The sequence below is a fragment of the Petromyzon marinus genome, chromosome 28, assembly GCF_048934315.1.
Source record: "Petromyzon marinus isolate PM22_M1 ecotype Great Lakes invasive population chromosome 28, UKy_Petmar_22M1.pri1.0, whole genome shotgun sequence".
NCBI lineage: Eukaryota > Metazoa > Chordata > Hyperoartia > Petromyzontiformes > Petromyzontidae > Petromyzon > Petromyzon marinus.
In genome coordinates, this window is record NC_133694.1 from 101,315 (window position 1) to 117,641 (window position 16,327).

At 45.0% G+C, this 16,327-nt stretch overlaps 1 protein-coding gene across 3 annotated transcripts in view; it reads left to right on the forward strand.

Annotated features, from left to right (window-relative positions):
• Positions 1 to 3,747: 3,747 nt before the first annotated feature.
• Positions 3,748 to 16,327, forward strand: part of UBE4B (ubiquitination factor E4B) — a 34,679-nt gene continuing 22,099 nt past the window's right edge. Inside the window, exons 1-7 of one of the 3 annotated variants that reach the window (XM_032962003.2) lie at positions 3,748 to 4,158; positions 6,958 to 7,135; positions 8,654 to 8,768; positions 11,291 to 11,378; positions 11,924 to 12,351; positions 12,917 to 13,120; positions 13,717 to 13,890. In XM_032962003.2, the coding sequence (XP_032817894.2) occupies positions 4,135 to 4,158; positions 6,958 to 7,135; positions 8,654 to 8,768; positions 11,291 to 11,378; positions 11,924 to 12,351; positions 12,917 to 13,120; positions 13,717 to 13,890 (1,211 nt within the window). In that variant the 5' untranslated portion in view covers positions 3,748 to 4,134. The remainder of the gene's footprint in view (positions 4,159 to 6,957; positions 7,136 to 8,653; positions 8,769 to 11,290; positions 11,379 to 11,923; positions 12,352 to 12,916; positions 13,121 to 13,716; positions 13,891 to 16,327) is intronic. The other 2 variants (XM_032962004.2, XM_032962005.2) reach the window with 2 other exon arrangements.

Consider the following 16,327-nt stretch of genomic DNA (forward strand, 5'->3'; position numbering starts at 1 on the left):
GAATTGGCATGTTCTGTGTATGGGGCAACCCTTACTAGTTGGCTGTCGGGTGGTGGCGGGTTTTAACGACACATTTATATATTTACATGATCTAACCCAAAAACAACCTCTTATGGATGATATTGGTCGCGAAAGCCTCCGTATTAAACCTTCCTGGGTTCAATTGCTGACTTGGGTACCTTTCTGTGTGGCATTTGTATGTTGCCCATTGTTATTCTTGCCCATTGTTATTCTTGCTTCTTTCGGTAAAGTCACGTAGAAGGGAAACAATAAATTTTAAAACAATTGTATTGTTTTATATTTTTATTATATTTTTTATTTTATTTTTTGTTTCCCTTCTACGTGACTTTACCGAAAGAACCAAGAATATGAATCCCTGCAGTCACGAAAGCTTCAAATCAAAATTTGCCCATTGTTCTAAATGGATTTTTTCTGAGTTCTCCAGTTCCTTCTAATAGCAAAAAACCCTATTGTAACTAGTATTGACCAAGCAACCCAGTGCTGAAAATTAACTGCAAATTATTTATTTGCGATTAAAAATAACACCATCGCCCCCTACTGCGAAAACTTGGCACAATCCTCCTGCAGGCTCAGGGAGACTTTCTTGGTGAACAGCGTGATCATAATAAGTCAAGATAAGACCAAATTACCCAAGTTTCAAGTTTCATTTATTAGGTATAGCCCTGTGAGCCATGCGGCTCTTAAGTCGGGTGCAACCGCAACAAACAATATGAATACAGAACACCTTATAGCGACGACGCGCAACAGAAACATCCTGGAATTCAACCAGCAAATATTCCACACAAAAAAACTTATTAAAACGCTGTGTGCAAAAATCACAATGTGGTACAAGCCAACAACAACCATAAGACAAGTTAGATTAACCATGTTTTCGAATTACCAAAATAAAGCTACAAAAACAATGTAACAACAGTAATCATAGGAACTGTGATTTAAAATGTAACAATAAACGATATACATAACACGTACGACAAAAAAACTGCAGCCATAGCTGGCAGCACGACACTCCCAGTGCATGATGTGTGAGTGAGTCAGTGCATGATGTGTGAGTGAGTCAGTGCATGATGAGCGAGTCAGTGCATGATGTGTGAGTCAGTGCATGGTGTGAGTGAGTCAGTGCATGGTGTGAGTGAGTCAGTGCATGGTGTGTGAGTGAGTCAGTGCATGATGTGTGAGTGAGTCAGTGCATGGTGTGAGTGAGTCAGTGTATGATGTGTGAGTGAGTCAGTGTATGATGTGTGAGAAAGTCAGTGTCGGCTCCCTCTGCTCGTGCCATCATCTACCCCCGACTCCGTCGGCCACCCTTGGCTCCGTAGGCCCCCCCACAGCTCCGTCGCCCCCCCCCGGCTCCGTCGCCCCCCCCCCCAGCTCCGTCGGCCCCCCCCCCGGCTCCGTCGCCCCCCCCCCCCAGCTCCGTCACCCCCCCCCCTTGGTTCCGTAGACCCCCCCCCGGCTCCTTCGGCCCCCCCCCCGGCTCCGTCGGCCTCCCCTGGCCCCGTCGGCTCCCCCGGCTCCATCGGCTCCCTCGGCCCCCTCCCTTGGCCCCCTCCACCGGCTCCCTCGGCCCCCTCACAAGCGGCCCCGCCAGCCGCTGCTGGGAGCGCGGCCCGGGGGAGCGGCCCGGGGGCTCGCGCGCCTCAGGCGGCCATCTCGTCGAGCAGGAGAGAGAATAGTCTGCACGAAACGCTCGCGGATGAGTCTACTTGCCTGCAAGTGGCAGTGCCGTCCTGCATGCAGCAAGTTTCTGCTCTCTCTACTAAATTCTGATAAAATGCATATCAAAATCGTATGGACAACTTGACAATACGTTGAGAGATAAGCGCCGATGAGAATTCTCAGAGGCAAATACAAGAACAGAATATATTTTTTTCACCTGAGGACGATTGCTTGTGTTGCGATCGAAACGTCGTGATTTTTTTGATTTTTTTTCTATCTACGTGACTTTACCGAAAGACCCAAAGAGTAGAATGAACACCGTTTGTAAAAAGGGGAAGCTAAAATATGGACGTGGAGAAGCCCGAATGGTGAATTTAAGAACGAGATTGACTCGATTATAACTGAAAATAGGGGTTCCCCTTTTTTCTGGCAACTGAAACCTTTCACAAAGAATCATGGCTGCATTAACCACAATACTTGTAGTCAGAATGCAAACAAAAACAAACATATATGATCAGAGTATGTTTTTTTGTTTTGCTGTTATCTCCGACTCTCTGAGTTGCATTGCCCTGCTAGGTGCCTCTGCATTAACGGGCTGGGGTCTCACTAACATGGCCAGTTCTGCTCCCTTAGCCTCGATGTACCGATGGTTCTGGCTGTGTGATGGGCTCTGTGTCTCACTGACGCGACCACCCTTGCGAGGAACACGCTTGCCTCTCACAGCGCAGTTGGCAGCGCCTCAGCTTGTGTTACACATAGACATGACATTAACTTGCTAATCCCCCTAATCTCTCTGCCTAATCACTCCCATCAACATAGTGCTAATCTCCCATTAACACTGCTGTTGTGCGCATATGCAGGGACGGTGCTCTGATGCGGCAACGGAAGCTCATTTCATGCTAATCTCTCTCTCCGTAATCTCTCTCTCCCTAAACTCCCCCATTAACACAACCTAGGTGCCTGCGGCCGGGGATGGAATTCCTTTCCAGCTCAGACCCCGCCTGCTTGCCCATCGCCACATATATAACCTCTTGTTATTATTGGTTCTTTCGGTAAAGTCACGTAGAAAGGAAACAATAAAATAATAAAAATATAAAACAATACAATTCTCACCACAGCAAGAACATTTTGCTGTGGTTTTGACATCTGATGATGATTGCTTGTGTTGTAGTCGAAACGTCGTGAGAATTTTATTGTTTTGTATTCATATTATTTTATTGTTTCCCTTCTACGTGACTTTACCGAAAGAACCAAGAATATGAATCCCTGCAGTCACGAAAGCTTTAAATACAAATGTAACCTCTTGTTGTTGTAACAGCTCTCTGGCTGGTTCAGAAGTTCCACTGCTGGATTATTTTTTCCGCCTGAGGACAACCGCTTGTGTTGCGATCGAAACGTCGTGATATTTTTTTTTACCGACGTGACTTTACCGAAAGAACCAAAGAGTATGAATACTAAATCATGAATGACTCGGCGCGATGCAACGACTGTGACTGGATGAATGAGTGATTTGCGGGATGATATGACGGAGAGGATCGATGTATAATACATTAGTAAGGAATGTTCGAATAGATTAATAAATATTGAATGTAGTGATAATAATTGAATGAATAGAGAAACATGTAATGACTGCCTGAATATGCATGAGTGAGGAATTATGTATGGATTGAGTAAGGCATGGTGTGATGGCTGAATAAGTTAGTAAAGAATTATGTGATGACCATACAAATTAATAAATGGGTAAGAAATATTATGAAATGAATAAGGAATATGACTGGACGAATGATTAATGAATGACGTGGTAACTTAATTACTAAGGAATGAGTATGGAATTATACGGTGACTGGATGATTTAAGACATGAGTAAGGAACGATATGACTGGATTCATGAATTAGGAATTATTTGATGGCTGAATGAATGAGTAAATAATGACGTGCCGATTGGATGACTAAGGAATTATGTGATTGCTAGATTAATCCACAGGGATTTTTGCTTATTAGTGAATGATGCGATGACTGGACGAATTAATGAGAAATGAATTATGTGATGACTGCATGAATGAATAATAAATTAGTAAGGAACGATGCGATGACTAGTGAATGAATATTGAATGAGAAGAGAATGATGTTATGGCTGGACGAATGAATAATCAACTAGTAGGGAATGATATGTTCACTGTATGAATGAATAATGAATAAAATACGAACGATGATACGATGACTGGGGTGAATGAATAATGAATGAGATAATGATGATGCGATGACACCGCCCTCTCAGCTGTTCGTCACTCTGCCCCGACATGGCCGCTGCTCGCAGGATGCATCAATCGCTACTGCACTGACGCCGCCGCCGCCGCCTTCTCCTCTTTGTCCTGTCTCCTCATCCTTCTCATTTTCCTCCGCGTCCGCCTTCTCCTTCTGCTGCTAACCCTGAAGAGACGCAGCTGCTGCCCCGAAATGGAGGAGCTCAGCCCAGACGAGGTGCTCGCAACATCCCTCCCCTTAACCCGCGTCGGTGCGGCCCCTCCGCCATGGTCCCTCGCCCTCCCAGGCAAGACCACTAGGCTAGTACGAGGCTCCGCCGGGAAAGTAGGCCGCAGCTGTTTGGTGGTTGCGGTCGTGTGTGGACAGAGTCCTAGTGGTCGCCGTGGGACCCCGGTGGACCCCGCTCCTTAGAGCATGGGAATCGGGTCGCTTTAAGTGTCTGGGCGCGCCGTGGCCTGCATAGGAGACGCGGTGTTCCTGTGGCTCCTTGCCGGGTTCGAGCTAAGGCGACTTTATCTTTAACCACACATGCTTGGCCACCTAAATACCTGTCTGCGTATCTATTTAGGCATCTACTTGCGCGTACCCACCCACGTACTTACCTACTTAGCTACCCACTTACCTGCAAATGTACACCCACCTGCATACTTGCCTACACATGGACCGGCATATTCATCTGCCTTCCTACGTGCATGACCTCTGAGATTACAGCGGAATAAGAGTTCGTATCAAGCCTATGATAGAGTGAAAGTAGTCTACTTAACAAGCCCGGCGTAGAACCATAGGTATGGCAAATTAAACATGCGTCTTTGAGAGCTACGTTTCGGATTTAATTGTTAAAGAAGTATATGCTTGTAGAATTACATTTTCAAGAAATTGAGGCAGATTGTGTGGCGATAAGTGTAACGTGTAATCCGATTCATATGCCACAATGAGTCATCCATTTAACTTGGACAATGTTTTGCCCAATCTTCGCCTAACCCCTTGACATTATAAGACCCCTTTGAACGTTAATAGTGGGATTTTAAAGAACCCAGCTCGAACTCGGAATCTGTTTGCATGGGCCCAGCCTTGTAAACACGCAGTGGCGGCTCTGCTCCGCGCGTTATTATTGCAGTGTCATTTTGTTTGCGTTATAGCGCCACGCATGCACGGCCCACGGCTCTCCAACCAGGGCCCGTCTCGTGGGCCCGCTGTGTAATCGGCGAAACTGCTATAGGGTAATCATTTACATTAGTAAGGCTTCTTTAAATCAATGCTAGTAATTTGCTAGATGTGTATGGGCAAGGATCCCCTCTGTTAGATTTGGGACCTCATTCCATGAAACATGAATACATAACACAAGCACTTTGCGGTCGATTGACACGAGTGTGGCGTGACCTCGTCTCTACCCGTCGGCCCCGTGTTGTTTACCGCTCATCCACCGCTTTATTAATAGTTTCACCTCGGTGCAAATAATCACAGTCATAATAACCGCGGCCAGAACTCTGCTGTGGGGGACCACGTGCTGTGGGAGGACCTTCTCGGCGTCAACAGCATCGTGATTTCACTTTGAGGGCACATAACATACCTGAGTATAGGAACAAAAACCTCTTTAATAACGTACAATCCAATATTTCCTTTCATTTAGCAAAAACCACGGGCCCATACGCAACCGACAAGAGGTGCAGAAACAACTCTTGCCAATCCAATAATGTACCCCATTTTAGAATTGGGTTTACTTTTCTTATGGGATGAACACTTATACGTTAGACATTGCTGTTTGCTCAGTGTTGAAATGTGTGTGAGTGAGGTAATTTTATATGGGAAAAGTCTAACCATTTTATTATGTATTATATAGTTACATTTATTGAACTAGGACCCGTATCAAACAGAGTGAGTCTTTGCTTCTGATTATGTAGTTCAGCATTAACAATAATTTGCACTTATAATGCACCTTTTACAAATGGCCTCAAGGCAAGCCTGACTGCTTATGAGACATTGAAACTGTCCCAGAGTTTGCTATGTTAAACCAATGCTCCTGGAAAAATTGACTCCCAGAAGGCCTTGTGGCTGATGGGATGTGTAAAATAAATATTTTTTTATGTTGAGATACAAATATAGCAAGGCGACGTATTGGTCTTTTTGGTAAAACGCACGCCTTTTTAACAATGCTTTGCTTGTTTAAGTTCATGCAGTGTTCACATTGCGAAACCATGAGACAGACAATACCACCACCACAACAAAGGTGTTATAGGATGGTAACTGCTGTGCTATACTTGCTGTGCAACGCTTGCAAAATTAGCGGACTTTAGTTTGACAGAAAGAGCATTGTGCATGACTGACCTGTATTTCAAAAGCAAACTTTGTCATGTAATTGACAACCTCACAACAATGAATAATACAGTCCTTTAAATAAAAAAACACCCATCATTGCCATTGTAATCATTAACTAACTTCCTCTGAACACCATCAGTTTCATCATCATTGAGCAGCGTAGATCATTTTAATTTGTCATGAAACGACAATGACACAATTTATCTGCATTTGCCCATTAAGCATTGCATTGCACAAATGAAAGTGGCGGTGTTGTGATGACACCTGTTTTGGCTATGTCATGTGTGTTGTGCATGCTGTGTGTGCTGTTTTTGCTATGTGCGCTGCATGTGCTGTGTGAGCTGTCAGCTGTGTGTTGCATAGCTATCCACTGGTGGCTATGCATGTCTGTAATCCAGCATTGGAGGCGAGGGTTGGTGGATCTTCTCTGGGAAATCTGGTTTATCCGATGTGGGTAAATACTCATTAATGCATTGGTCAAATATCCCAATATAGGACCGCAGAATTTCAGCGATTTTTGGCACTGGTTGTGATTGGGTTCCTGCTTATCTATGGCTCCCCCGCCTGTGAAAACTACAGCGTTTTGAGATAAAATTGCTATTGTTTTAAGTGTGCTGTACAATGTGAGCTGTCTGCTGCGTGTTTATGCTGATTATGCTACATCCGCTGCTTGTGCTCTCTCCCCGTGGCATTCACCAGATCCGCAGGCGCCGCCTCGCTCGTTTGGCGCAGCCGGCCACGCCGCTCACGTCACCGCAGCGCGAGACGGCACCGCCTATCGCGGGGCCCTCAACTCCCGTAGCCTCATCACCCCCGGCCACGGCCCAGGGGCCATCCATAGCCCAGGGGCCGTCTACCTCGCCGAGCGTGCCCGTGGGTGCGTTTGTGAGATTGCGCCTGGCACCGTGGTCACAGCGCCCAGCTCGCAGTCCTGCAGTTCAGGCTCTCTTCTCAACATGTGGCACATACTTATGTTGGATGGCAGGGTGGCACAGTGGTAATACTTGTGCCTTACAGGAAAAGCGCCTGGGTTCGATACCTGACTCAGCTGCCATTTTGTGTCGCGTTTGTGTGTGTTACCCCTGTTCTGCATGGGTTTCCTCTGGGATCTCTGGTTTTTGTTCATAGCTAAACACACCCAATGTTATTGGTGTTGGCCAAACATCCAAGGTTTTCGATATTGAAAACTAATTTCTTTTATAGATTGAAAACTCATTGATTTAGAACTTACTTTTGTATAGTTTGATGTCCTTCCCCCGCACCTCCGATTAGTACTGTTGGCTTTGTACGTTGCGAATGAAGTTCAACATACCTTCATCCATACATACAATGAAGCAGAACCCTATACTCTTTGGTTCTTTCGGTAAAGTTACGTCGGTATAAAGTATAAAATAAATAAAATCACGACGTTTCGGACGCAACACAAGCGTCCGTCATCAGGTGGGACAACCACAGCAGGAAACAATTGCTGAAGTAGGTCAAATTATGCTGGCTCTGAGCATGACACGGGCTGGGCTAACATGTCCACACTCCCATGGCAGGCCAACTTGACACCATGCGGGCTCGTGAGTTGTGTTTTAACTTCTCATGTACAAAACTGCTAGGTGCACAATTAAATAAAGCAATGAAAATCATAAACAAAACACAAACTGACATGCATCCCCTGGCTCCCTGTTCTGGCAAACATTGCCACAAAATATCCACAGAGATATGCGAACTGCAAAGGCGTTTACATGTCTTTTTTGCCAACGACAACCTACCCATCAACCAAGACCTCAACAATGTAACTTGCTGCCGACTGACGTCCGATCCCTCGTCTGGATTCATGCTGTCACAATCCCTATATCTCACCCAGATCCAGAAGAATGCTGTCGAACAGAGTGAAATAATGCGGAATTCGATAATAAACACCTCATTCACGATTCATTCATCACACCTTTTGACTTTTACATTCCTCGAAGATACTGGTGTAACCATCCATTGCATCAGGACATCTCTTTAAGAAATGGAAAATTAAATATAAGGCCCACTGTGACTTGCCATGCAAACCAAACTATGGACCATATTGTAAACCAATGGATTCTGTGCTATTGCAACGTAGGAATAGCAAAATTACACGAATTCTCTTCTGAAGGCCTCTTGTATGTTTTTTTAGCTATGGAATAAACTAGAGAAACAGGAGGAAACCTTTGCCAAACAGGGAGTGAACATATGCCCCACACAAAGGCACCAGTCTGGAGTCGAACCCAGACATACTTGCTGTGACGCACCAGCATTACCACTGGGCAACCCTGCTGCCCTTCACCACTGCAGTGTGGTGGTAAAGCCACGTGTAGTACCTATTTTCGGCGAGCGTGTAAGCGAGTCGTGTGACTTGCTTCCTGTTGCTCCACAGAGATGAGCCAGAGCAGCTCTCTGAGCAGCTCCCCATCAGCCGGCGCCGAGTCGCAGTCGCAAGGCCTATCGCGCTCACAGAGCATGGAGATCGACCGCTCTGCGCCCGACAAGAGGTGCACATCCACTCCGCTCGCTCTCCTCCAACATGCTCGCTCCCCTCTCACCATTTACTTCAAAGAGCTCCATTCAGATATTCATTACGGGCGGCTGTAATCACATGATAGAAAGTTCTGATTTTTCATTTGTTGATTATGGAATGCTCTAATCACTATTAATTACAGAAGTCTGCATTCACTATAGAGTTCTTGAATCAAATCATGATGCTAATTTGTGTTCAAGGTATCCAGTAAATATGTCAGACATGTATACAAACATGTAAAATCTACATGCAGACACTCGGATACAGTTGCTAATACCTAGTAGAAGAGGTTTTTTGGGGTTAGATTGCGTATATCTATGAATGGGTCATTAAAACCCACCACCTGACACAGCCAACTAGTAAGGGTTGTCACGTAAACAGAATATGCCAATTCGTCACGAGTACAGCACACCGGTGTGTTGGAGAGCCAAGCCATTACATTTACAAACTGAGTACGACGTTTCGCCGGTAATTACAACTAGCTTCATCAGGCGATAGCCAGATTTGTGGAGAAGTCTTACTGTTTCGTTCCTTATATAGAGGCGTAGATGTGTTGACCACCCTTCTGCGCTCTTGCACAATGTGGGGGGGGGATTACTGAGGCAACGTACATTATGCATGTACATTATGCATGTGCATTCTGCTAGCCCTTTGAACTTGTCCTTCCTCTCTATTCTGTTTATTAAAATAGCTCTACCAACGTTAATCCCTATTGAAGTACGCTGTCCTTTGTAGGCATGCATTTAAATAATGTATTATTTGATTATTCACTTCCATGCAGCACTAAGACTGTAGCTATCTGAACGGTTAAGGTTATTTTTATTTCTTTCTATTCTGATAGATTATCTAATTAGTCTTAGCCAGTAGTAGCTGGTTTTGCACAAAACTTCAACATTATCAAAATCAATTGAGTGTCTTTGTTGGCATGCGTGTTCTGCTACTGATGACAGTTGCATTTTGGATTTTTTAATATTTCTCTGATGTTCTTTTAATTTTGTGCTGATCATTCGTCCTGTTTGCCCAACAACATTTATCACACGTGCAGTTAATCCTGTACACACCTTATGTTGATAGCTTCGGTAATACATCTTTTGTACCAGATATTAAATTCTGTATTTTATGTACCGTGCCAAATCTGACTTGGATATTTTGTTTTTCCAAACATCTGGCTAGTTTATCAGTTACTCCTACAATGTATGGTATTTTGATCGTTTTCATTAAATGGGCAGTTTCAATGCTCTTGTTTTTATTTGGTTTTGGTATTCAATGCCCTGTTGGTTTGTGCATCATTGTAACCGTTTATTTGCAGCACTTCTTTAACATGTTGAATTTCACTTCTCAGACTGTCACCATCTGACACTTTCTTAGCTCGATGAATGAGCGTCTTGATAAGAGCAGATTTCTTCGCGGAGTGATGGTGTGACTGCATTCAGATAGGCGTCAATATACGTTTTCTTTCGGTAAATACTGTGTGTTATTTTACCATTTCTACCCCGTCCGAGCAGAATATCCAGAAATGGTAGAGTTGTGTCAGCTTCCACTTCCATGGTGAACTGGATGGATGGGTTTTGCGAGTTGAGATGATTTAGAAATGCATTCAGTGTATCTTTGCCGTCTGGCCAGACCACCAATGTGTCATCCACATATCTAAACCAAGCAGATGGTTTTAGTGTGCTTGAAGCTATTGCTTATGTTTCAACATCTTCCATGTACAAATTGGCTATCACAGGAGACAAAGGAGAGCCCATTGCTGCTCCTTCCTTTTGTTTACAGAAGTCACCTTTCTACAAGAAGTGTTCTTTAGACAGTGTTCAGCTCGTCTTGGGATATCTTTGGCTAAACCTTTGTTCGTTACCAGAGTGTCGAGTAATTTATTTGACTCGTTGACCAGAACCCTGGTGAACAGAGAGGTCACATCAAAACTTACGAGAATATCATTAGGATTAAGATTAATATCTTTAAATATATTTACAAGATATTCAAAATTTTTGATAAACGAAAAGGTCCTACCGATGTAGGACTGTATTTGTTTCATTTCGTATTGTGCTCATTTGTACGTGGCAGAGCCTATTGTACTAACTATGGGTCTTAATGGGACATCAGGTTTGTGAATTTTTTTTGGTAGCCCATAAAGTTCCAAGGGCTCGCATAATGCACATGCATAATGTACATTGCCTGAGTAATCCCCCTGCCACATGAAGCTAGTTGTAATAACTGGCGAAACGTCGTACTCAGTTTGTAAATGTTGTGGCATAGCTCTCCAACACACCGATGTGCTGTACTCGTGACGAATTGGCATGTTCTGTTTACATGACAACCCTTATTAGTGGGCTGTATCAGGTGGTGGTGGGTTTTAACGACACATTTATATATTTACGCGATCTAACCCCAAAAAACTTCTATTATGGATGATATTGGTTGTGAAAGCCTACGTGTTAAACCTAGTAGAAGGTTGAAATGTTGAACTGAGAGGGTGATGAGTGATGGGTTGTGCAGTGGATCTCAGGTGGATGTGGACTCGGGGATAGAGAACATGGAAGTGGAGGAGAGCGACCGCAAGGATAAGCGAGGCCTGAACGTAAAGGTCAGTGATAAAAGGACGTGGCCTCTATCATATCGCCTATATGGGCGAATACAAATGAGAGGGCTGAGCTGCCACCGCTGAGTTATTGGGTGCGATTCCAGGATTCACCTCTGCAACAAATGGCAAACCTGTTACCACTGTGCCATGTCATCGAGATGTAGGCAGCTGGCGTGGTGTTGCCCACATCACTACCACCTGCGCTGTGCTGGCCTTAAAAGGCACCCTCTAATGGCACTTGCCCAACAGTTAATACAGTACTTTGGATGCTAAGGTTGGTGGATAACACCAATTCATAAAAATGGGTCCCCCCCTGTTCTGTATGGATGTCCTAAAGACTATTACTCAATTGGGATTATACACAGCAGCAACATTGCCTCTGACTGTGAACACTGGCAGGACCAACCTGAGAAAGTGTGCTGTACTATGTGAGCTGTTTGCCACGTGTGCTACATCAGCTGCTTGTGCTATGCGCTCTTCCTTGAGACTCAGTGAGCCTTTCCTTTGTAAACAAGCATTATAGTAATACAAAGTTATTGTATATACAGGGCTTGATGCAGGCCTCGGACGACACGGAGATGACCAAGGACCAGCTGCTACAGCTGGTTTGCAAGATCCTGCGGGTGTCATGGAAGCAGCCCGGCCGGGACCTCATCCCCCTCCCAGCGCTCGCGGCTGAGTTCCTGACCGCCCCACGGGGCATGTTTTCCGACTGGAAGGACCTGGTGGGACAGATCCTCGTGGAGGTGCTCGTGAACCTGACACGCTCGGATGCGCAGGCTCCTGCGGATCTCCCGGACTCGGTGGACTCCGTGGAAGAAAATCCGTTCGCCGGTCTTACCGCTGGACCCCTCGCAGCATCGCAGCCTGTGCCTGTGCCCCCCGGGCGGCGAGATGTTTCTGGTGGCGACCCCGTGGCGCTGTGCAGCTTTCCCAGAAGCCCCGGTGCATGCGGTGGAGAGGGTGCCAGCTCAAGGTAGGACCTGGGCGATCGTGACTGTCGCCACTCACTTGCGTCTCTAGGATTCAGGTCTCTGCCGTAAATCCATTTGCAGTGTGAATTGGCAAAATAACAGGCAATTTTGTGGATCGCTTGGGCACTATTGAAATGCATGACTGAGGTTTTTAATATTTTTTCAATCAAATTTGTATGGTACCGCTGGGGATGCACAGCCTGGGTTCGTATCTACGAGATAGAGTTGTGCTATGGGTTTTCAGTTAAATAAACAATCCATAACTGTAAAATAATTCAATTACCCACCCGAGCAACGTATAGCCATGTGACACACTTCTTTATATTATTTTGGTGATGCACTCAAATCTATGTTAGTACGGTAAAATCATTCCATCCTTTCGGTTTTATTCATCATTGTTTTAGTTTTACCTCTTGTTCCTATTAGTCCAAGCGTGTCTCTTTGGCTTTCTGAGTTCCTTGCTTTTGCAATGATCCTGTGTCATCTTTATTTCCTTGTATTTTCCTCTTTGTTTCCTTCCTTCCCCATTCTCCCAACGGCTCTGCGATGTCTCCCGGTTTCCACCAGTCTGGGTGGCAGTCAGGGCACAAGTCTGTACAGTGCCAGCCCCAGCCCCTGGTTCCGGGGTCTCGGAGCGTCAGCCCTCCCATCCCGCCCCTCTCCCAGACCCTCCCCGCCGTCCCCCTTTCCTGCCACCATCGGCGCTGCTTCTCCGACCCCAGGGCAGTTCGTGCTCAATACTTCTGCCATACACAGTCCCATGTTCATTGGGTACGAACGAGCAGAGACACAGATATGGATGCAGACACTCGAATGCAGGCTCACGGATAGATACGCTCAGATCTAGGAGAGCAATATAAACTCCAAAGGGACATGTAGACACTATGGCACGGTTGGCTACGTACGGTGCGAAACACGTTAAATATACATACAGTACATAGACATGCAGACACAGTCTTAGATGTGTGCGAACCTGAAAACCCACAGACGGACAAAAGTGTTAAGACAAATTGACAAAAAAAACACTTAAACTTAGACACACTGACAACTCATAAATAGACATTGAGACTTTCACACATGGACAGGCACACACAGAGACTTACACAGACCTAATGGCACGAAAACATTCGTAAGCACACATAGAAAAACACAGAATTTGGGCAGCTGTACTGTGGAAAAACAAATATGTTTACATGACCGTCAAACAAACCACTCTTTACTTATAATTTGTATACGATTGTTTATTTCCTTTTAAGTTCTTTCCACATTTAAATTTTCTGTCTGCTTTCACTTTTTGTACTGTCATTTTATTTCTTTCTGATTTCATGCTTTCCTCTCCTCCACCATCACCGCTGCTCGCCGAACAGAACCCCGCAGCGCGCGGCGTTGGCAGCGTCGCCACGCCTTGACGACCCGGTCGCCCTCCTCCTGTCTCTCGTGGCGGCTCACGGACCGCGCCGCCACCGCTCGGGCCACGGCGGTGATGATGACGACTACGATGATAACGATGATGAGGATGAGGAGGGTGTGCTCGGCACCAGGTAGCCAGGGGGATGAGTGGGGGGGTGGCCTTCACGATCGGCTTGTACAACAACGCAACTCAAAAACCACACAGCTCTTCACTACTAGCTACATGCTGGCTGGGATGTATACCAAACGGCTCTTCTCTGCTAGCTACACAGCAGGTGTTGTGTGTTGCGGGCCGACTAGCATGACTTGGAAGTAGGGGTACTAGATTTTGTTTAATTTATCAAAAGTTTAACCAAATAAAAATACGTTTAATTTATGAAAAAAACTATAAAGTTATATTCTTAGTTCTTTCGGTAAAGTCACGTTGAAGGGAAACAACAAAATAATAAAATATATATGAATTACTGCAGTCACGAAAGCTTTAAATCAAAATTTAACTATAAAGTTATGTATTTAGGTCGTATTGGTTCTTTCGGTAAAGTCACGTAGAAGGGAAACAATAAAATAATAAAAATATAAAACAATAAAATTATCACGACGTTTCGACTGCAACACAAGCAATCATCATCAGGTGTGAAAACCACAGCAAGAAAATTTGAAAAAAGTCGCGGTTTTTTAACGTTAGCACCACGGAGAGTGATTTATCAGTTATTCAGATGGAGGAGTCCATCTATGTTTGGAAAAAAGGAGGGGGGAGACGAAAATAATGGATGCGGTCGAAAGCCACCGTAAGTGTGAACAATCAATTAAGACCCGAAATGGTTTATCAAATCCTTCCAATGATTGCTAAGCCAGAATCCATCTTCTCGGTTGAAATTGTCTCTGTGTTTGTATATGTGGATAGCCTCATGAATGAATCTCTCATGGTAGCAAGATGGCTTGCAAAGAACCTCTGTCTTGGAGAAGTCAATGTCATGTGAGCCTACTGAATTATAACAGTTGTCTGCCACGGCCGAGGTGTTGGTCCTACTGTGTTTTAGGTCTGCTTTGTGTTCACGAATGCGGTCCGAGACATGTCGTTTGGTTTCTCCAATGTAACTACTACCATAGAGGCAACTTAGTTTGTAGACGCCAGGGTACTGTATGTCCGGAATCACATCTTTTACAGACTGAACCAGATCACGGATTTTATGTAATGTGTTGAATCGGACCTGGATCGTGTTTATTCAAGATTTTGGAGATCTTTTTTGTGATCCCCGCAATGTAGGGTAAAGTGATGGTTTTGAAAGGCTCCTCAAGAGAGTCCTTCTTCATGGTTGGAGTGATAGCTTTGCGGATTGTGTAGTGGGAGTAACCATTAGCCTTAAGAGCTTGGTGTACGTGCTTGAGTTCACTGGCTATGTGTTCCTGGTCGGATATGCATTGGGCTCTATGGTGCAGAGTCTTGATGAGGGAATTCTGCTGGGATGGATGGTGGTGGGAATCTGGTTTCAGGTAAGCATCCGTATGGGTAGCTTTCCTGTAGACAGAGTGGCTCATTGAACCATCAGGTCTCTTTTTTATTAGGACATCAAAAACAGGTAGCTTGCCATCTTTTTCGACTTCCATGGTAAATCTGATGGCTGGGTGTATGGAATTGATGTGGTTGAGGAATTGGTCTAGAGCAGGCCGGCCATGTGGCCAGATGGCAAAAGTGTCATCCACGTACCTCTTCCATAAGGTTGGGCGCACAGTGGCAGTCTAGATGGCGTCAGTCTCAAATTTCTCCGGAGATAGGAGCCCATTGGGGTGCCCTCAGTTTGTTTGTAGATAGTTCCATTCCAAGTGAAGTATGTATTGGTTAAGCAGTGTCTCACCAGGGGCGTACCTCAGTGTTTAGTCCTTGATGAACCAAGTCTTCAACGATTGTGATGGTGTCAGGTACAGGAACTTTGGTGAATAAGGAAACTACATAAAAACTGACAAGCAGGTCGTCTGGGGACAGGGAAATACCCGTGAGTGTCGATACCAGGTGAGTAGAATTTTGTACCGTAGAGGTGGTTTTTCCAGTGAAAGGCCGCAGCATTTCAGACAGAAAACGAGCCGTTTTCTAGGTGGGGGAGTTTATAGTAGAGACGATGGGACGAAGGGGTGTATCTACTTTATGTATTTTTGGTAAGCCGTATAATCTTGGTGACATTGTGCTCACTGTGGAGGTGTATCAGTGGATGTGCTGTAGATTGGCTTACCCCTGCCTGCCATAGTATTGAGGAATTTCCACCACTGCCTCAAGGCTTTAAATGGGAGATGAGCACAATTTCAATGCTCATTCGAACAGGACATCACTAATGACATTTTAAATAAATGAATAACATTTCCAATGCATGAGGAACAGTCCAGGACAATTGACCTAGGGCTTTATCTACAATGGTTGTTTGTTAGTTTAGGTTGCACACGTGGGCAGCGGGATGTCACAGTGGTAACACTTGTGCCTCACAACAAGAAGATTCTGGGTTTGGTTCCCCTCTCAGCCGCTCATAGCAAATTTTCCCACGAGTGTGAAAATTTGGCAAGAGCCTTCTCAAATAA